The 21,818-nt window shown below is 36.0% G+C and overlaps 1 protein-coding gene across 3 annotated transcripts in view; it reads left to right on the forward strand.

The window, feature by feature from the left end:
• AKAP6 (A-kinase anchoring protein 6) overlaps positions 1–15,257 on the forward strand; it is a 208,238-nt gene extending 192,981 nt beyond the window's left edge. For 2 of the 3 annotated variants that reach the window (XM_058849044.1, XM_058849055.1), the window contains exon 13: positions 11,794–15,257. In XM_058849044.1, coding sequence (XP_058705027.1) covers positions 11,794–15,219 — 3,426 coding nt within the window. In that variant the 3' untranslated portion in view covers positions 15,220–15,257. The remainder of the gene's footprint in view (positions 1–11,793) is intronic. The other variant, XM_058849064.1, reaches the window with a different exon arrangement.
• The last annotated feature ends 6,561 nt before the right edge of the window (positions 15,258–21,818 follow it).

Here is a 21,818-nt window from a genome sequence, read left to right on the forward strand (position 1 = left end):
TGAGGACCTGTGGAGGAAGCCCAGTCCTCTGACAGGCATAGTTATGAGGGCAGCCATCATGGCAGTGCACAGAATCTGGACCATCTGATAAAACCGAGAGGATAAAACCCTTCTTGTTGAGCAGATCTTAGGAAAAATTATGTAGACTCTGTCAACTTTAGTCAAAATTCAGATAAATGTTGTATTATATTTTTGAGAGAGTCTCCTGAGTAGTCACCAAGTAGGTTTCTAGAGTGAAAGCAAAAAAGAAACACATTTATGTCTTTCAACGGAGGGCTCTACTCCATCCTCAGAGACAGCAAATCTTTCTGTCACAACTAAAAATATAAGGTAACAATCCAAGGCTGAAATACTCCCTGCATTTCACCAATCTGCTATATTATTCTACCGTTTCCCTCACTATGGCAGATGCCATGTTTTGCAATGGCTTTGTAAAATGATGGGAAGTTTAAAACTCATAACCCCAGCCAAACCAGACAAATTCTCAAGAATAATCCGTTTTAGTGGGAAAATAAGTAATTTCAGAAACTGAAAATTTGTTTCCAAAGCATGCCAATGCTGAGAGAACTGTTAAACACCATTTAAACAGCAAAAATACCTCATTAAAAAATAAAAGCTAAAATGGCTAGGTTTTAATTTTCAAGGACAGAAGTCTTCAAAAGAACTCACTTCCTACACTACTTAAATATGGGGTCAGATATTTAATAGTGCTCAGCAGACACTAACTCTCATTGCAATGCATTGTGTTCAAATTACAGGATGAAGTCAGTGTTTTATTTAGATGCCTAATATTCATTAATCATAAGTTCATGACTCAGGCTAGGATTGTTTTAAAAATTATAGTTAAGGGAAATATGAAGGTCATAAACTTTTGATTTTTAAATTAATTTAATGACTTGTTGCTCTGCATGTCTAATGAATCCAGTTCTGCAAGGAACAGTATATGAGTATAATTGAAGCTAATCTTTAGATCTTTTTTTTTCAAGAGTTCTCAAACAAAATAGTTTTTAGAAAAAGAGGAAGAAACCTTATTTTCTGACAGTTTGCACTGCAATTTTTTAATCTTACAAGGGCCTTCTGTATTGGATGATGAAGCCACAACACTCATGCCACTATGGAAATATATTTGAAGGATTTTCAGGAACTATATGCACAGTCAGTATCTCATTGTTCACTATTATATGATATTCTAGGAGCTGCATCAGCTCTAAGCAGACACAAATTCAATTAAAAACTATTTTAAAAATAAATGAAAATAACTAAGGTAAAATTATTTACTCTTTTTTCTTAACACACAACGGAAAATGTACCAAATAAAATTATCAGGCAGAGGATTTAAAACAGTCAAAAGGGAATACTATTTTCATGGAGTGCATAATAAAAATGAATTTTATTCCTACAGGATGTGGAGGATAGCAAAATTACAAATGACTTCAGTAAATAATCAAACAAGTTAATGGAGGAAACATCAATTAATGCTTAATAAATTCCAACTCTGAAAGTCCCCACAGGCTGACTTCTCAAATTTGGGAGGCCAGCTTCTATACCCTTCTATGTGTTTGATGGTTTTCTAACTTTTCCATAAACATTCACTACTAACCACTACAGGAGATGGGGTCATCTGAATGGACTGTTGATCTCACCCAAAATGACTGCTGCTGTTTGAAAGCACATGAACTTGCAAATTTGGAGGCCTACCTATGCTTTATGTACAGGGAAGAAGTTTTACAATATGCCTAGAGAGTTTTCATTGTGCTTGGAGGGGTTTTCACTGTTTCCAAAAGCCGGAATGTGGCCATTTAGGTAGTGTACTTTTACAAGAAGAAAACTTTCAAAAATGTACCCACTTAACATTTTTCCAAAACACTTCTAACATAGTTTTTCCATAAATCATAGAGAAATTATAATAAATACACCTACTTAATATTTAAATATGTGCATAGAATTATGTCAGAGGTACTATGATATACATTAAATAATAAAATGTAAATCATGAGCAATGATGATCTGAGTTTCATTTCTCCTTACATGCAAGATTGTTTGTGTCATTGTTGTAGCTCTAATCCATATCCAGGTCTTGGTGTTTGGGATGTGCAGTAATATGTAAATTACCTAGCCAGCTGCGTTAAGCAGTGTTTGTTTATTCTATTTCTTTTGGCATAGCATACAACTGAACTTCTGCCAAAAATGTGGCTGCTTCAGGGAACACTGTTGGAGTCGAAGGAAGTTTTGAAAGGAAAGATATATCATAAGTCTTTGCTCTGTGAAACAGTATAATCAAAAGAAACTATGTTCATAAAAAAGACCTGTATTAAAGTAAAATAATGAGTTTGTAAAATACAATGAGCAAACAGAATCTTTTTAGAACACTCTGTTTACATTGGCTTTGTAAACAAGAATACAATACTAAGAGGGGGTGACTTTTTTCAAGTGTGGGAAGGATGTCTAAAAGTGGTGAAATGTGAAAATGGAAAGTTTAAGGAAAATTATTTAAAAATGGCATATTAATATCCCCTTAACACATAGCAGTTAAGTGCATTTAAATTTAGAAATCTGTGATGTTTAAATGTTAAAAAATTGCATTAATGATGCGAGAGCTATCTACTTACACTTGCAGTCCTTTCAGTCTTCCAGTCTGACACTTCCTTTTTTATCCAGCCAGCTAATTTCCCCTCCTTTGTGAGGAGTAACTGTTTTCACACTAGTGCTTACCCAGCAAGACTCCTCATTGTTTCATGGTTAATTATCTTCTTGAGCTTCACCTTCTCCAGCGAAGGGAGAAAGACTGGGCCTCCCCACAGCTCTAATGAAAGCTAAGTTTTAGAGATTCACTTTGTGAATCTCTAAATGCAGTGTCTGATCCACACACATAATAAATAAGTTCCTAAACTTTATGGAGTCACAGCTCATTCAGCAGGTTTACTGGTTTACTGAACAATTCAGAAAGACACTTCATTCTAAAAATCCATTTTTATTTTTAAGAGGGGAGGAATATTGCTTCAGTGTGAAACAACATAAACTGTTCCAAAATTTCTAAGCACTACACAAAAAGTACATCAAACATAGAGTTTCAGTAAAAACCTGAGCAGCTGCATGAAAGGCTCAGAGCTCTATACTGCTTATTAACAACACTTCTAATGATCACATTAATACTAATAGCCCTGTCCCCTTCAGTTATTACTTTGTAAACTCTTAGTATTCATTGGACTTTTTGTGCCTCACCAGCACTGAAACAGTCATTGTGGATAGACTGAAATCTTCAACTTATGTTTTGATTTGAGCCCAAGTTTAAGCTGTGTAACATTTAAAATAAACTGACCTGTAAGAGCAGAAAGTTGAATTATGGCAATGTAGTGATTTTGTAACAGTGAGTTACTCCCCATTGTAATTTTTTACTCTGTCAAGTAAAACTACTACTAAGACAGGCACGTATAAATCTCTCACAACATCAAGATATAGTTGTCCACTAGTTTGGCTTCTTCCAAGTGAATTTCTGATTTTCTACAAAGTGCTTATATCAAATAGTTTTGCAAGTGACCAAACCAAACTGTGCACATAATGCTGGTACTTAGGATGCTGCACAGGACCTATTCAATGTACTAGCTATGACTGGAAATTCCAATCCTTTTTTTCCAGCCAGCTCCAGAGCTGTGTTGACATCTATTATGTATAGAGAGAGGTATAAACATCATCACTTACCAGAGAAGGAGAAAAGAAAATAATCTGGAAGTTTGAGGATGAGCTGATCTTGGTGAAAGAGCCCTGCCTACCTAGGGACTGCTTATATTTGGAGATTAGGCCAGTGATTCTCTATAGCAACATTTGAAGAGCAGCTTTTCTTAGATATAGCCTGTGTAATGGCAAGGAGCAATTGTGCTGTTTTAGCCTCAAAGTGCTTGCCATTGTAATTTTGATTCATTGCCAGAACTCCCTGCCACTTACTGACAACTGTGGTGTTTAACTTAGCACTTGGAAATCCACAGGTGGGCAGACTCTGCAAGTACTTATAATATGCAGTATTCTTCTAGCCTTTGACTTAACAATACTTGCTTATTGACTCCCCTCAAGTCAATATCTCAAATTTACAGATCACTTCAGGAAATGCCAGGACTGAAATTGCATAGAAATTGCATTGAAAATTTAAATAAGGGGGACAAGGAGTCCATACTCATTGATAATGTGTGATGTGATTGGTGGTCTCTCAACTGATTCAGAAGAAGAAACTGATGATAGGGACAGGTATTTTTCATGCAGTCCTGTTATTCATAAATAATAGATAAAGTCTCCCTTTCCAGTATACTGGAAGAATTTTTTATTCAGAAATTCAAGTCTCTGTATTCCAGCTCTTCATGAGAAAACTTTCTTTCTATGTTTCTCCTAAGGTCAAGCTCCCAAGGGCTTATGTCCTGATCTTTTGTACCTTATGTCTGTCTATGTTTCTATGGTGATTCTTACTGTTCAGAGTTTTCCACAAACCCTCATTTCTGCTGAAACGAAGCTCTTTAAAAAGCTGTGACTTCAGTGTCCTGATGTGCCTGCTGTAGATTGGAGATAGCTACTGCATCCACTGAGTCTATTCGTAGCATCTGCTGAGTTGTTCTGGTTTAACTGAGACTACACTGTTAAAGGAGTACCAGTTCCAATATAAATGACACTAAATTGAAGGTATTATTAACAGTATGCTGACCTCTTAACTAGTACAAAGAGAAAGCAACAGTGATTTTATTGGGCCACTTTGCTTTGCTGGTAAAAATTTGTTTATGAGCATGTAAATGCAGAATGCAATTGATTTGGCATTAATACGATGTTCCACAGATTCCCTGGTTTTTCTGGATATTTTATACTCTTAACTATAAAGAAGCCATTTGGGTCAAATTCTGAGACTTTGCATGGATGAACTCCCACCAGCTTGCATGGGCATATATCTGAGGTATAGCACCAGGATTTGCTCTGTTCTTAACTATGTGTGCATGGAAACATTATGGGTTTAGATAAAGCCAGGAATGTTTTTCTAAGAGTTTCAGAAAGGGCTTGTGATGGATTCTTGAACAAAGAAAATCATATATTTCTCTGAAGTAAAGGTGAGCTATGAAATGACATTCAAGGGCAAAAAATCCTGTCATGTAACCTCTTGACAGATGAAAAGAAAGCTACAAAGCAGAAAAAACAACAGTTGGTAAAATATGCCATGTATCCAGGTTTTCTCATCACAAAAAAAAGCCCAAATACACAACTTGGGATATAGGTCTGGGATTGTAAACTTATTTGGATGACAATATTATTCAGTATAAAAATGTTATAGGTGTTCTTCTTTCTAGTAACATGTAAAGGGACTCTTTAGCAAATAAGAAACAGAGATGTTAGAAAGGATATGGGGGCAAAAAAAAAAAAGGAGGCAAATGCTTCTGTAGATGATGGAAAACAGATAATAGGTAGGTCATTAAAAATGATACTTTGGACACAAGGACTGAACTTGCTGAGTCCCTGCTTTTGCCTTGATCAGTGATCAAAGTCAGTTCCTGCAGGCCTTCTGCTGACATGGCTCACCTTCTGTTTCAGCCTGGCTTGTACACTCCAGTGTGATGTGTGAGTGGTGTGTGATGGAGAGGCTGGAGGCTGTCACTCTTTTGTCCATCTGGTACTACTGGCAACTTACCAAGGGAGTTAGGATACCCCCATAGGACCCATATGAAGGAACAACTGACCCCAGAATTTTACCTAGCATCATCAAGTGACATAGAAATAGCAGAAGAATGCTTAGAGAATGGACTATTTCCCTGACTTCAAAAACACTTTTCCTACTACTAGGAGTTTTCAGTGTAGTTTTCAGCTGGGCATCCTCTTAAAATGTCTCTGCAGTTATTTCACCTGTTGCTTAAAAGATGGGCCCACAAAGCTGCTGCCATGGTAAGGAAAATTCCCTATTTTAAAACCTAGATACGATAATAGTAGTCCTTTAGACTGTTATTTCTGAGCATTGTCAGGAAACTTCAAACATGATCATGTAGACCCGCGTACTGGTGGAGCCTCTGTTGTTCCCAGCTCGTACTGAGACCCTTGCAGGTGACATCTGTGACTGCAGAGGGCAGAGGCTAAGTCAGTGTCCTTCCTGTGGTACAGGAATCTGTGCATGCAACCACCCATGGAGGACCCTGGCACTACTTGTGAGCACACATGACCCCTAAAAGAGAAGGAGGAGCTCTCCATGGGCAGGATTGAGCGTTTAATGTCATTGTGAGAGGCAATAATAACTGTAAAATGCAGTAAGAGATTACCACAGATTTAGATCTTATTTTCTCGGGAAATAAATGCGTACCTGCTTTTAAGTGCAATTATAACAAATATGTATGTCCATATATTTCATGATTTATAATAAAGCATGCTGACTCCATATATTCTGAGCATATATTGTAATGTGTAGACCACTTTGGTGTTATGCACATGGAATATTATACATATGCATATGTTTATGCATATTAAAAATTTGTGTTGGGAAACTGGGATAGTTCTTTTGATGACTATGATATAGGGAACACCATTTAGAAAATGGGTTTAAGGGAGACAGAGGTGAAGTGGCACTGTACACATGACTATTTCCCTCAGCAGAAGTACTTGGCATGCTTGCATTTTTCAAAAGACAAAATCATGTTTGTCTTCCTTGAATGTGCATGCATTCCTGGAGGTGGGGGATGGTTTTCTGTCCCTTTTCTTTTTCCCCTGGCCCCTAAGTGCATCTGAGTTTGGATAATTTGGCCACAGCAACTGAAGGATATGTTGCAGGGAGGGAGGAAGAACAGAGTTTGTATTTATTATTGTAAAAGCTCTTTTTTTTCATGTTAATTCCTTTAAAAAAAATATAATAGTACGTAGGGGTTACATTACAGGCCTGTTTCACCAACACAAAGTATCTGTACTAGAGCAGCACATGCAAATGAAGCCAAAACAGAGAATCATTGTTTAATATAATTTGCTTCAGAAAAAAGCGAAACTATTCTTGTTTTAGTAAAGGAAATAAATGAAAAATTGCATTTTGACACTTTTCCTTAAAGAGCATTGAGGCTGAGGAAATATCTTTATTTGGCTTAATAACCTTATTTCTTCCCATTAACATTTTCTGCAGATTAACTCTTTAGCCATTATACACCAACTCTTCAAGGATTTAAGCACACAGCTATTTGTGCTCACAAGAGTTATCCCACCGAAATGGGAATGCTTTCCTGAGCAAAATAGTTCTGGATTCAAAGTAGGAACAGCTAAAATCCTTAAAGCAGCACTTTCAAGTACATTAGAATTAATTTAACCTTTCACTCTTCTGAGTCTATAATTTAATTGATTATTCACTTAATCATACTTAAAACTTTTCATGCAACAATAAATGCTTTCCAACTGTTGTTTATCTAGTGGTAATATGTAAAAAACAAGAATATGCATAATAGTGTGCATCTGTCGATTCTTATTACATTGGGATTTTTTTTACTTTCTTGGTTGAAACTACTTGCCTTTTCTTACTTTTCTTGCTGATCTTAGAGATCTTCTCTAAATGTAGTGGTATTTAGTGACTTTATAATGATAGAGGCCACTCAGACCTACTTTAAAACTACCCATTCTTAGAAAAATTAAATATACGTTTTTACTCACATTCCTGCACATATAAAAAACAAGTTTCTGAATTCCAGGAAATTTAGTGCCATCAATTACAAAAACTAGTATCCCAAAAGTTTTTGCCAGATGGGCGAAGACAGTACCTTTGCGACGTTTTGCCACAGGCTTCAGCAAAGCCCGGGCTTAAGAGTCAGCATAAAGGGCTCACTCCTTTGAAATGTGAAGTTCTGTAGCACACTCCAAGATTCTCTTTAAATATAGTCTGTCTTACATGTGGAGATCACCATGTCTGTCTGTGATAGACCCCTTCCTTTTTGGGAATTTACATTTTAAGAAGGCACCATAGAATCAGAGAATCATACAGTCAGAGAATGGATTGGCCTAGAAGGAGCCTCAAAGATCACCTAGTTCCAACACCCCTACCATAGACACAGATTCCTTTCACTAGACCAAGTCACACAGATACCTTGATCCAGGCTAGGTAGAACTTCCTTTGGAGAGTGTAAGAACAAATGCTCTAGGAAAGACATATTCTTAATTAACTGAAACAAAATAAGAAACATAGTGCAGCTCTTACACAAGTAAAGCTTTCCCAATTGGAAATGGCAGTAGATTTATCTGCTTTGTGTAAAAGAAGAATTGTACAATACTATACAATTCTTTCAAATGAAGAACATAGAAGAAGAAACAACACCATTTCTCCCAGTAAAGCGAGCAAACAGAATTTATCTCTGGCACTATCTGACATTTATCATTTGTACCCTCTGTATCATTTGTATCCTCCTCTTTACTTGGTGTTCCAAGTAAAGGATAAGGCTGGAAAATTTTAAACAGTCTGTTGGCAATACCTAATAATCTGTTACTATCATGATAACTCTAACCATCCAGCATCCTAATTCTGCACTGAGCAGCCTGGAAAAGAGATGTCTGATATTAGAAGAATAGTTCCTAAAAATTCCTGGCTTTTTACCTTGCTGCCTCTGTCAGTGCAAATGTAGGCTGGAGTGACACCACCTTCCATTCTTCACTTCTGAGTTTTATTCCAGAGGCTATGGTGTGGCTCTTCTAAAAACTACCTCAATCTCTGCCTTGTTTGAACAGTTAACTAAATTCTGTAAAAAAATATTGGGAATATATTTACCTGTACTAAAAATGCCAAATATAAAATGTGTGTGACTTAAGCTGAGTGGTTTGTTTCAAAGTTAAAACTTTTTCTGTACTTTGGAAGGGCTGCCAGTGTAGCTGATAACCACTAAATTTGTACTTCAAGAGATATAATGTTTATAACTGCAGTAGTAATTCACTAATACCCATTTAGTCAGTTCTTTGGACAGAGAAAGCTATATTAGTAAAATGACCATATCCACATAAGAGTCTTTGCAAGTATAAACAACAATCAGAAGGAAAATATTATAAAATAAAATAAAGAAAAAAATCCCCTGCCAACAAGTTAAGCCTGCAAAACTTCTGAGTATATGCCAGGCCTCAGAAAAGCATGTGCATTTTAAGAACAAAAAAATAGGCTTTGAAGTGGGGAGCACTCAGTGAAGATGAATGGGCTGAGGTCACAACTCTACATGTTTTATTGTTTTAGTCCATCTGACTTGCTGAACAAACAAGGCAGCCAAGTGCTGATTTACAGAGGGAAGGTTATCTTCCTGACCAATAAGGACCAAATGTTATGTTTTGAGAAACAGAATCAGATTCTGTGGAACATAAAATCCTTGGAACCTGCTGCTGATTTCCTGCCTTCAGTAATTTCTTCTTGCAGCTGGCAAAAGGTAAAAACAGTAAAATCAAGCAGTTTGGGAAACTTCCCACAGCAATGTCTTCTTAATGCTGAGTATGACACAGCTGTAAAATATGACACAAAGAAAATGAACCATTGAATCTCATTTCTTTTTTAATCTAACAGGTTTTCAAATAATTATATTATATTGCATTTTACCTAATTGTTAGTTAAGGGTAAGCTACAGGTGGGAAACTGAGTCCAACTAAGTGCAAACCAGGAGCTTTTATTAAAACATGGCAAACTGGCAAATCCAAATAAAGATTTCTGGACTCCGCAATGTACAGAACTGCTCTGATAGCCATAGCTGTCTAGAAGATGGGTGTTTTCTCAGGAACTTAACTTTAGCCAATGTCTCATGGGGGAAAAAAAGAACTCTAACAAAGGTACTTTATAAAAACTTCGGGGTAGGTAGATCCACAAAGAGACTCATAGCTTTAACTTTAGTCATGAGAGATTCATTTAATAACCTTTTAGCCTCCTAACCTGCAAAAGTGAAAAAATTCTTTTGCACCTGCCATTCTTCCCATTATGTGGAAGATCTTAACACAGCTGCAGTACTCAGGGACCTACATTACAGCTAAGCCAAATGAAGCATGAGGACACAGATTTATCTTAGATGGAGAGAGTCTTGATTTATCAAATAAGTTAATCGCATTACACCATTGAATTGTGGATAGCTGCCCAGTTTGGAGGAAATAATTCCACCTGATTTCCTTTGATTGTTTTAGCCTTTTGTTTACTGGACATACTGGGATGATATAGCCTTGTGTCTTGCACGGAAACAATGCCGCCTATATCCATAAATAAATAGGCACTGGAGCAGAGATTTGGCACTGTCTGTGTCTCTTGATGGTCAAGCATGCCAAACACAACACTGCAATTCTCCTCATCTATCTATGACCAAATTAATATCTGTTTTATGATAAATGACACAGGACAAGCAAGCTTCTTTTAAGAACAGCATGTAGGTAGGGCTTCTCATGAGAGAATAGCTTGGTTCATATCTCTTATGCCCAGTCTGGCAAAGTGTCCAAAATCAGTGTCCTAACTATTGAGCTCACAAAAGGGCTGTGAAGCTTTAGTTCCTACTTCAAAGAGAGTTTCCAGCTGAGAATCGAAGTCGGAAGTACGTGCCTTTCCCTGCACAATTAACCTTGGCTGAGTCTTGATGAATCTAAGTCAGGAACTAAGCTGTTCAGAGCTGCACTTCATTGGACTACAGCTTCATTTTTTCTACTTTATATTTGCTGGGATTTGCTCTTGCTGTTTGGCGTGATGTCAATGCTGTATTTGAAAAACATCACTTGCTCAAAGAAAATTAGAGAAAGCAAGAGATCAGAGTTGAAAGGTTTCTTGGAAGAAGTGTTTATGTTTCTGGATACAGTGATCACTGTTCAGCTGTTCAGATGATTTAAACTAAACAATTCTATATTTGTGAACAGTTCTATTACTTGTAAGCAAAGCCTTCTCTAATATGCAGGCTTCTCGGGAAATAGAAAAATAAAGTGAAATTAATTTGTGCTCAGCCCCCAAATCAGGAACCATTTCAGATCTATTTTCAAGGGCTTAAAGTGTTTTGGTACTGTTGGCTGCTTGACAAATCACACCTGAGTGAGAAAAGTTATCAAAGTGTTCTTCCTCTTCCATACATGTTTCTGGAAAGAACAATTCTTGTTATCATATGTTCTGAGTCATAATAACAAACATTACTGGAAAGTTACCAATCTTTAAAAAGGAAAATTAAGTTCCTCTCAGCTATTTATCAGTCCTTTTCCAGAGAAAGGTATCAGGGCAGGCATTATTTGAAATTCATTTAGTGCTTGATCTTTCAGCTGAACATTAACATTCATTAGTTTTACTTACTGGTCATTTGTACTGCCTTTAGTATCAAGTACAGAATAAATACAAATTCTGACAAAATTCATCAAGACTTGTGATCTGTTGTTTTAAGGCTGACTACACAGAACTTTGGTATAAACATTTAAAAAATCCTTTCATATATCCTTTGCATCTTAACTTAAGCAGGCTAAGAAAGATTTTCATAATCCAACATAATTGCACAGTTTTTACTAACATACTCCTGTGTGATTCCAAGTTAAAAGTTATTATATGTAAAGTGACTAATCACAATTAATATATTTTAAAGTCAAATTTCTGTATTATATTTTGACAGCAAATAAGAGGAAAAAAATAAAAAGTCTAAGAAATTTTTCAAAATGTAATAGGTTTAATTTTAATTGATCATTTTAATAGCACACAAGATGTAACAAAATTAAAAGCCTATTAGTGATCACTGTTCCAAAAATGCACTTTACTTCCATTAAGTTACATTATTTTAGTGGAAGCACATTTAAAGTACAGCTGTAAATATTTTTAATCTTTGACTTTTTCTTTTACAGGAGCCTCTAAATGTTATTGATCCCAGTTTGATGGATCTAAATGGTCCAAGTGAAGATGCACTAGAATGGGATGAAACTGACATAAGTAATAAGCTCATCAGTATTCACGAAGACTTAAGTGATCCTGATCAGCAGCTCAACAAGGATGATCTAAGCCAGAAACCTGCTTCAGAAGAATGTGGTGATAATGATGTGAATGAAGATGAAAGCATCAATAATCATGGAAGTCCTCTTTATTGCTCAAACATTACTTCCCCTACAAATCCTCACATCTATCAGGTCTATAGTCTTCATAATATTGAATTATCAGAGAAAAAACATATGCCTTTTTTGAAAAAAACATCCAGACTTTCCAGTGTAATGCAGTCTAACATTTTAAACAAAAGTCTCAGTAAAGACTCATCATTTTCATCTACCAAATCCTTGCCAGATCTAATAGGAGGTACCACACTGGCAAAACCATATAACTGCATGTATCAAAGTGGAAACATAAGCAGGCATTCTGAGAGTGAGAGTGGGATAGTGAGTGAATGTGATACAGAAACTACAAATAATTCAGAAATTTTTTTGCTAAATGATATTGAAAGCAGTCAGAGTAATCCTGAAATTGGGCATGTGGAAAGCCAAGTGGATAATGTAATACAACCAAACCTAAAGCAAGATGAAGAAGATCATACTAGTCTTTCAGATGATTTCCAATTGGCTCCTTCTGCATGTTGTGGAAGTGAAAATGATGAGGATTTGGACAGCATTACTAAATCTAACCCTGGTTGTCTAGAAGAATTGCAAGGAAAACATGATGTGTTTACATTTTATGATTACTCATATCTTCAGGGCTCCAAATTCAAATTACCAGTAATAATGAAACAATCGCAGATTGAAAAAACACATACAGAGGGCAGTTTGTTTCAGGACTTTTGTTTTGACAAAATATCTGGTAAATCTGAACATAAATCTGGAGAGTCACAACCAGATGGGTTTATTCATGATCATACTCTGGCGAGTATCTGTGGAGAATCAGATCCCAATTCCTGTAAATCTGCAGAAACTGTAAGAAAATTACCTGTTACAGAGAATACAAGACAGGTTTCAACTTTATCTCATAGTTCTTCTTTAGAATCTCTGTCTGTAGTAGGTGATTTGTTCAGCTCAGGTATTTTTAAAAGTGGAGATGGTCTTCAGCGAAGTGCCTCTTTGGAGAGCTGGCTGACTTCCTACAAAAGCAACGAAGATCTTTTTAGTCATCACGGCTCTGGAGACATAAGTGCAAGCAGTGATTCTGTTGGAGAGCTCAGTAAAAGGACATTAGATCTTTTGAATCGCTTAGAGAATATCCAGAGTCCCTCCGATCAAAAAATAAAGCGCAGCATCTCTGATATAACACTCCAAAGTAGCTCTCAAAAAATGTCTTTTACTGGACAGCTGTCTCTAGATATTGCATCTTCAATCAATGAAGATTCAGCAGCTTCTCTCACTGAACTCAGCAGCAGCGAGGATCTTTCTCTCTGCTCTGAAGACATTGTACTACACAGAAATAAAATACCAGATTCAAATGCATCATTTAGAAAACATCTTAATAGATCTGTAGCTGATGAGAGCGATGTCAATGTCAGCATGATTGTTAATGTCTCCTGCACTTCTGCTTGTACTGATGATGAAGATGACAGTGATTTGCTTTCAAGTTCCACCCTTACCTTAACTGAGGAAGAGCTAGGTATCAAAGATGAGGATGACGACTCCAGTATAGCAACTGATGAGGATATTTATGAAGAATGCAATTTAATTTCAGGACTTGATTATATAAAAAACGAGCTCCAGACCTGGATTAGACCAAAATTTTCCTTGACAAGGGAGAAAAGAAAAAGTAACCTCAGTGATGAAATTCAGCGCAGTAAAGAAGTTAGTAATGAGACATCAAAAGCCACAGATACATTAAGCATTGAAACACTATTGAATGGTTCAGTACAGAAAATATCAGAAAATAATGGCAATAGTAAGAATGTACCATGTGATCGTGAAAAAGGGACAAAGAGTCACCCAATGAAACACATCTCTCAGGTTGTGAAGGATCAGCTTGTGGATGACATGGAGAATGGCAATGTTGAAAATACTCTCAGCAGCCAAAAGGAAGGTCTTGTTAGAGTAGCAGCAACCCCCAAAACCCATGCATCACTTGATGTCACAGAAGCTGAAAATGACTGTGGTGTCTGTGAAGCATTTACGGACAGTTCAGATGATTCACACATGGATGGCAAAGAGACAGTTCTGTCCTCAGCTGGATCCAGGAACTCTCCAAGAGAATGTCAAAGTCATCTTCAGCCTGATCATCACTCTGTTGCTTCCTCTCCTGCAAAAAAGCCTTGCCTTGAATCTTCCTCAGAAATTAGTTCTGTAGGCATAGAAGATACAGCTTTACAGCCATCCTTACCTAGTGGTCAACAACATAGAATAAACATGACTGAAAAATTTCCCGATTGCTGTGCAGCCTTGAAATCCAGTGAAGCAGAATGCAACTCATCAGCCAATGGTCTTGACTTGTGCTGTAACTGTGAATCTGCTGATTTTGATAAAAAAACCATGGAAGATGGCTCAGTACACAATTTTGTTAGGGAGATAATAGACATGGCATCAACAGCTTTGAAAAGTAAGTCACAGCCTGAGTGTGAGTCATCTGGTCCAGCTTCATTAGCACAGATCAAGGAAAAAGTGTTAGAACACTCTCACAGACCCATCCAGCTAAGAAAAGGGGACTTCTATTCCTATCTTTCACTTTCTTCTCATGATAGTGACTGTGGAGAGGTAATCAAATACATAGAGGAAAAGAGCAGCACTCCTGTGCCACTGGACTGCACAGATGAGAGAGAAGATATTGAATGCTTCTTTGAAGCCTGTCCAGAGGAAGAACGGGTTGAGCAGCAGCAGCTTTCTATTTCTAATGGTTCTTCTGAAGCACAAGTTGAGCAGCAGCAACCTGTTTCTAACACTATTTCTGAAACATCTGCAGAGTCACTAGGTGAAATGACTCCAGAGTCATTAGAAGTTAAAACTTCCTCTGAAGGTAGGGATTTATCTTTCTTATGTGGGGATGGCAATGATATAAATATTCCAGATACTAACAAAAAATGTGCATCCAGTAATTTGAAAAATGCTGCTGATGATTTGCTGTTTTCAGATGGACGAAATGAAAGTTTGGAAAAGAATTCTCCAGAGGTTAACACTAAAAAGAGTAGTGCAGGAAAATCACCTGGAGCAGAAGAGAAAAAAGGATGTGTTGCTGCTTCTGAAGAGGCTTCAGCTACAGAGTTTCAGATAAAGCCTGGCCATTCACAGAAAAAGGATGGTTTGCATCAGAACAGAAAAACTCTTATTTGTGAAGAAAATCTCCTGAAACTTCATAAGGAAAGACATATAAATATGCACAGATAGAATGTAACCCTCTCCAGGCACATAGATTATTCTAAAAACAGGTATGTACTCTACAAGTTGCACTTTTTTTTTTTTTTGTACTTTTTTTTTTTAACTTTTTTTTTTAAACTTTTTTTTGTACAATGAAAGGAGATGAATCATCAGCCAGGGCTTCTGTTTCATGATAGTGTTATCTAATTTGTTTCAATTACACTATAATCCCAGTTTACATGCCACTAGCCAACAAATGCAGTGAATACTAATTGCTTTTTGCCCTTTGGCTTTGCACTGATTGGAGCTGCTCCCTTCTGGAACAAGTCTGCTATCTTGCAGAACCTGGGAATTCTTCAAACATATTAAATCAGCCTCCTTTCCCTCCTCAGCTGAGGGACCCAGAAAACATCTCTGCTCATCTCAGCAGTCAGCTGGTCTTAGAAGGGGTTCAGAAGCACTTCATAAAGCTGAACTTCCAGTTCTACAAGAACCAGTTTGTTTGACTAGTGAGTTGGAGTTCTACAATGTTTCTAGACAAACCATAAAGAATGGCTAAGCAGACTGGAGAATAGAGTGATAATAAGTCATCTCCTGATGTCAGTTTACCATGATTTTAATTCAGTAAGCCATTATTAAGAACAAAATTATTACAACATAGCATTAGGCCAAAAGCTGAGGTTTCCAAAACAACAAATCTTTACAACATCATGAAAGTATATAATGTGAGGGCAATGGAGATGCAAACTGATAGTCACCCAGCAGTACTTCGTTTTTATTTTTTGGTAAGCACTTTGAAACATGAATAAGATGGTGAAACCTAAGGCAAAAGGTGGTCCTATCTCTACCATTGTTTGAAAGTGGTTCAGATCTGGAATTTCTGACCTCACATAAATGTTGAACAATAGCTGCACATTTAATAACAGAAGAGGATCTACAAAGCAACTTTTGGATCAGTTCCTAGCCTGCAGCACGGCTGATTTGAGTTTCACTAGTTTGGTAACCCAAAGGCCAGCACAGCTCTATCAAATGCCATTATTCTTTGGAAACACTCCTCCAGCAGACCACAGTCAGAACAGCAACTCCAAATGCCAATCCAATTCCAAATGCCACTGTTTGCCAGAAGCTGTAGCAAGGGAATTTCCAATAAAACACAAGGCTAAACCTGGGACAGGTTTCCTTGAGAAGTTCTTGAATCTCTATCTGTGGAGATTTTCAAAATTCAAGTGGATGTGGCCCTGAATAATATTTTCTATCATTGAAAACGGCCTTCCTTTTAATAGGAGGTTGAACCAGTTGATGTTCAAGTTTCCTTCCAACCTAAGTTATGCTACGATTCAATGGTATTGCCAGAAGAAAAGGCTGTTATTCATCACTGCCCATGGAAAATTTTAGTACTCTCCTATGGCAAGCTATGCACCAGTAGCAAAGGATCTCATTTGATTTATACAAAATAAATTTCTTTGCTGCTCTTTGAGATCTAACTTCCTCATTTTTGATTTTGTTATATTTATTGGTGGTTTACCCAGCATTCCCACATTCACATATATATATCTAGCAAAGCCTTTAAGTTGTTACAGCAGTAGTCTACAGCTTGCTGCTATCTCAGCACATCTCTATTTGACTAATGTGTTATCTTGGAACCCTCATAGCAAAAAGGATATTTCTGGAATATTTCTGGCTTTGAAATAGGCTATCATGACCTGCTGATTGCCAATTAGGTTAATACTTGGACGCATCCAAACAACTGGAGAATGGAAATCAACTATGAATTACAAAACTCATAGATGTTTTTACGTATTCTAGAATTAAATGGATTATGTGCATATAGAAATCTCTATTTGGACATTGACATGACGACAAAGTCTGAGACTGTTAACTGAAACTGATGTAAACATAAGCTTTCCAAGTTATTGTTTTACTAGTTTTCTTATTTTTTCACTCATTTTTATAATATTATTTTGAGGAAGAGTACTTGCTGTAGTGAGTGCGATTTTATCCTTGTTCTCATTCATTCCCTGATGAAGATAATGACATGTCTTTTCAATTTATTAGTACTTTTGCTCTGAGGATCTCAAAATACTGCATAAACTTACCTCACTCTTCAGAACTTTATAGTTACTTCCATGGTAGCCAGATTTTTTTTCCTTTAAGACTGGAAATGAAAATATGCAGTTTGTGTGACATCTAAGATTGGACATAGAGGATAAATAAATGCCCCATGATGCAATAAAATACAATGCAGAATCTTCATGCAACAGCTTAATAGGGTTATGTTATATCTTCCACTTTTGCCCAGGGGCTGAGAAATTATTTTAGGAGAACAAAGCCCTTCACACACAACATTCCCACTTTTTATATGTAGGAGGATACACTGGTTCTTAACTTATACACATAGCATTACCTCCATGGAAACTATGTACTGTATTATTCCCAGTAGTAAAGTTCTAGAATACATCCAGTTTATCTCTGACATACCAAAAATGAAAATATGAGCTGCTAGGTTTGGTTTCACTAAAGTCTGAGCTCCCTTCCCCCATTCACGAGCTTGATGCTTTAACTTCATCTCCATGCTATGGGGAATGAATTACAGAAGCAATCTATCCTAATTTGTTAACTTATTCAAATAACAGTTATTATACTTAACTATGCTAAAGATTATCTTTTTGGTGGCAGATTGTTTATTTTTTGATGAGGCTAATTACTGATTTTCCAAAGGTAATTTACATTTATTACTAATACATCTTTTAAAATGTGACAGATAAATGTTGTTCCCATAAGTGTATTATGAAAAAAGTTACTATTTAAAAACACATTATTTAATTTGAAGGATAAATGGCAAACACCATTATTTTTCCTGAAGCACCTGTGCTGTAAGCTCATTTAAATGTGTAATTCCATGTGTAGCTGCAATACTTAGGAAAAAAAAATCTATACTATATGTGTACCTTAAAAGCCTACTGAGAATTCAAAGCTGAAAAATGCATGGTTTCAAATGTAGGTTGATTTTGTACTGTTTTAGTATTTACCTTGGCTGTACAAGAGAATAAAACTAATAGTGAATAAATATTTTTGTCAAATGTTGCAATCCTGTTGTTTAACAGTGTGCTACAAAAAACCAAAACCAAACCAACAACAAAAAACAAACAAGTAAGCAAAAACCAACAACGAAACCAAAACCAAAATAAAAAGACCATTGTGGGAAAATTATAACAATTCTATGGACAGGCTCAAAAATATCTCTGCCAGCACTGACTAGTGTTTCACATAAGCCACAGGCAGTTCTTCAACAGAGGTGCTCCTAAAGCTGTTCTGATTTTATTTCCCAGTTAGGGATCACCTTGAAAGATCTATCTGTACATGAGATCATGCAATCTTCTGCTGTCCCTGTGACCCATGACTCACCAATAGGATGGGAACTTCTAGTTACAAATTCAATATGCACAGAGATCAATACATTCTGGACATTTATGTGTTCTATCCAAAGTCTTTTCTAGAGTATGCCTTAGAATTCAGTGTGTAATTTGTTAGCTCTTACAAGTAAACCCAAAAGCTATTTCCTTACTTCTGTATTTTAAATTTAAGTTTTAACTTAATTTAGGGGAAAAGTAATTTACTTGCACTTAAGAAAACTAAATTGATTTTATCTGACAGCCCTGCAATATTAGATAGAATATTCTGCCACTTACTATCACCAGGAGAAACCCAGCACTGGTGCTCAAAGCGCCTGACTGTTATTTCCTGCTCAGCAATAGATATTTTGTATGACTTTTTCCTTCTTTGTCTCCATTTTTTTTAGCAACAAAATAATGAGAATAATGATCGCTGGCACCTATGAAGGATAGCTTACTTATGTAAAAGTATTTTGAGATCCACAGATAAATGATGGTCCATAAATGCAAAGGACTGTTAGTTATTTATTTACTACAGGAGAACAAAAAAAATGAGTTTACATAATAGTATATAATAATTTACTTTTAGAGACTGGAACTACAATAATCTAAATCTTTGCTTATCTTTTTTTTTTTTTCCTAGAGATTTTTATAGGGAAGTAAATATGAAGTTTCTTTATAGAGTTTAAGGCAGTCTGGCTTTTTAGCTCCTTACAGTACCTGACTTTAAAAAAAGATAAATAAACAGAGAATCTTGTATTTAAATCTATGAATTACATCATTTTTGAAAAATTTGATCCATCAGTGAGGCCTTTCTTACTCATGCCAGAATTGTAGAAATCTTTTGATACAATCTTCCACTTTATTCAGATCAGTTCTTCATTAATATCTTAACAGACGATTGAGCTTTTCACTATTTTCAAGTAAGAGTATTTTGTGTATAAATGGGGAGGGATATTACAGGAAAAGAGTTACAAGAAAGGTCAAAGGAGATGGTAACTGGGTAGATCCAGATATTCCTGCTTAACTTGGAAGGCACATAATGCATGTCTGGAGTGCCTCCTAGGAAATGCCTATGAGATGTACTTTGCACTAATCTTTGAGCTGTATTCTGACAGTTATTTCTTCATAATTCTCATCATAAGCTCATGCTCTTTGCTGAATAGTTTAACCCTAAACTCTGAGTTGGATAATTCTATAGTAGGTAAATTTAACTCATTGCTGGTACTAGAAGTGTCTAAATAGTTATTTACAATTTAAAAATGCAGTGATGATACTGACAATTCTATTCACAGACCACTTCTGTGACAAACTTTTCCTCTTCTCCATTGAAGTCTCACTATATATGTTTGCACAAATACTAAAAAAAATGTTGGATAGATCTTTGTGTTGCTTGAGTGTTGGAAATTTACATGTTTTCATTGGTTGGTGCACTTCTGTGTGCTGAAGGTAAGTTCACAGGTAAAGATGAGGACAAGATCCAGGGAAAAGGTCCAATGTGATGAATACCCTTGTTTCTTTAGAAGCAAAGTCTTTATGAAAATCAGTGACTTTTCTACATCAGTTCATTTTTTTACACTAACTTGTACCTCAGGCTGTTAAAATTCTTTTTCTGCCTACTGTATGCTTCTGCATTAAAGGCTCTGGCATGTGACCATTTAATGGCTAACTATTATTGTTCTGGAAGACCTATGTTTTGCAAATAAAACTTCATTTTCTGTAACCTACTATTACTTTTCTGTTTCCTTTTAGAAACTTGGCTGCAATTCAGGTGCAGGTTCATCCTGTAAACCCTGGGATGACCTCCAATTCCATTGTATCACTGCCCTTCATTAAACTGACTCCCAAGATAAATTTTTTTTCCAAATGTGGTTTGTCCATGTTGGCTTTGTGGTTGGGCTGCACAAGCTAGTCCTATTTTAGTGATCATTTTGTTTTGTAGCAAGGCCATTTGCTTTCTTATGGATTCCTCTCCCAAGCTACCTCTAATGACCTCCCCTTCCTAAATTGGATGCTCCTGTTCTATTTACCACTGGTCTGTTCTTTAAAGTTCTATAGAATTCACGATCAGTCTGGTTCATCTTTTCAGAATTGTACCTGTCAGTACTCTTCTATTTTATGTATCAAATTTAATATTTATCTGTATAATGCATAAGTTTATTGAAACTATTTTGCTTTTAAAGTGACTATTTTGTTGGATTGCAGCAAAAAGAAGTCATTGGTCCTCCTGATTCAATACATCTAAAAATTAAGCAATTTAAATAAATGGCATTTTATTTATTTAATTAAAAAAATTAATCTATGCAACACTTCAAGAAACAACTACATAGTGTTGTATATTAGAAACTGTTGACATTCTACTGAATTAAGTATAACATTTTGGGTTTTTATGCTTCTTGAGGTGGTAATGAGAAAAAAAGTTTTTAAAAAATGTGTGCCTTGCTGTATTTCTTATACCATTTATTAAAAAGCTGCTTTCACAGTAAAATTATGTTGATTTGAAAGGAGGAAATAGCAAGGTTAAGATGTGTGAATAATTTCTGTATATATGTATAACCAACTGCAAACATTGATGTATAATGACAGTATAAAATGCTTTCATGTTTGTGATGTCCAGTGATGTGGAAATTATAAGCCTTAAAACCATTAGATTGCATGGTAATTAGAATTGGCACAATAAACATAGTTTATTGAGGAAAAAAACCCCAGAATTGGTGATCTGTTTTACCTGCGTTCCAAACACAGAATGCTTTATCAAAATTCCAAAGAATATGGTTTTCTCTGCAAATATTCCCTAGAGATACTCGACTCTTTAACTGGTGAAGATTTGTATTATCTAAATCAAAGGTAAAGAACTTTGTCATTAAAGATTTTGTCGGTCTTTTGGGCCAAATAAGGAGACACAAATATTTAGTATCTTATATAGTAATTCATAGTAGAACTTTTCATTGTTTATCAGCAACAGTTTGTTGTCCAATTCTTAAAATTTCATTCATTTACATAATCATGTTGAATAAGCTCTATCTAGACATTCTAGATATTGGCTGTTTTGATGACTTAGATTGTACATTTCAAGTGCTTTTATCTTGTGCTAAAACTATACTGAGTGGCTAAAAAAGGCCAAGCAGCCAGCTTTATAAGTTAACTCTGAAAACATGGCATTAATCTCCTAAAAACACTATTGGGAAGGAATGTCAGGAAATTTAAAAGATAAGCAATGCCCTCTGATGCCACCTT

This window comes from Poecile atricapillus, chromosome 1 (genome assembly GCF_030490865.1).
Source record: "Poecile atricapillus isolate bPoeAtr1 chromosome 1, bPoeAtr1.hap1, whole genome shotgun sequence".
Taxonomy (NCBI): Eukaryota; Metazoa; Chordata; class Aves; order Passeriformes; family Paridae; genus Poecile; species Poecile atricapillus.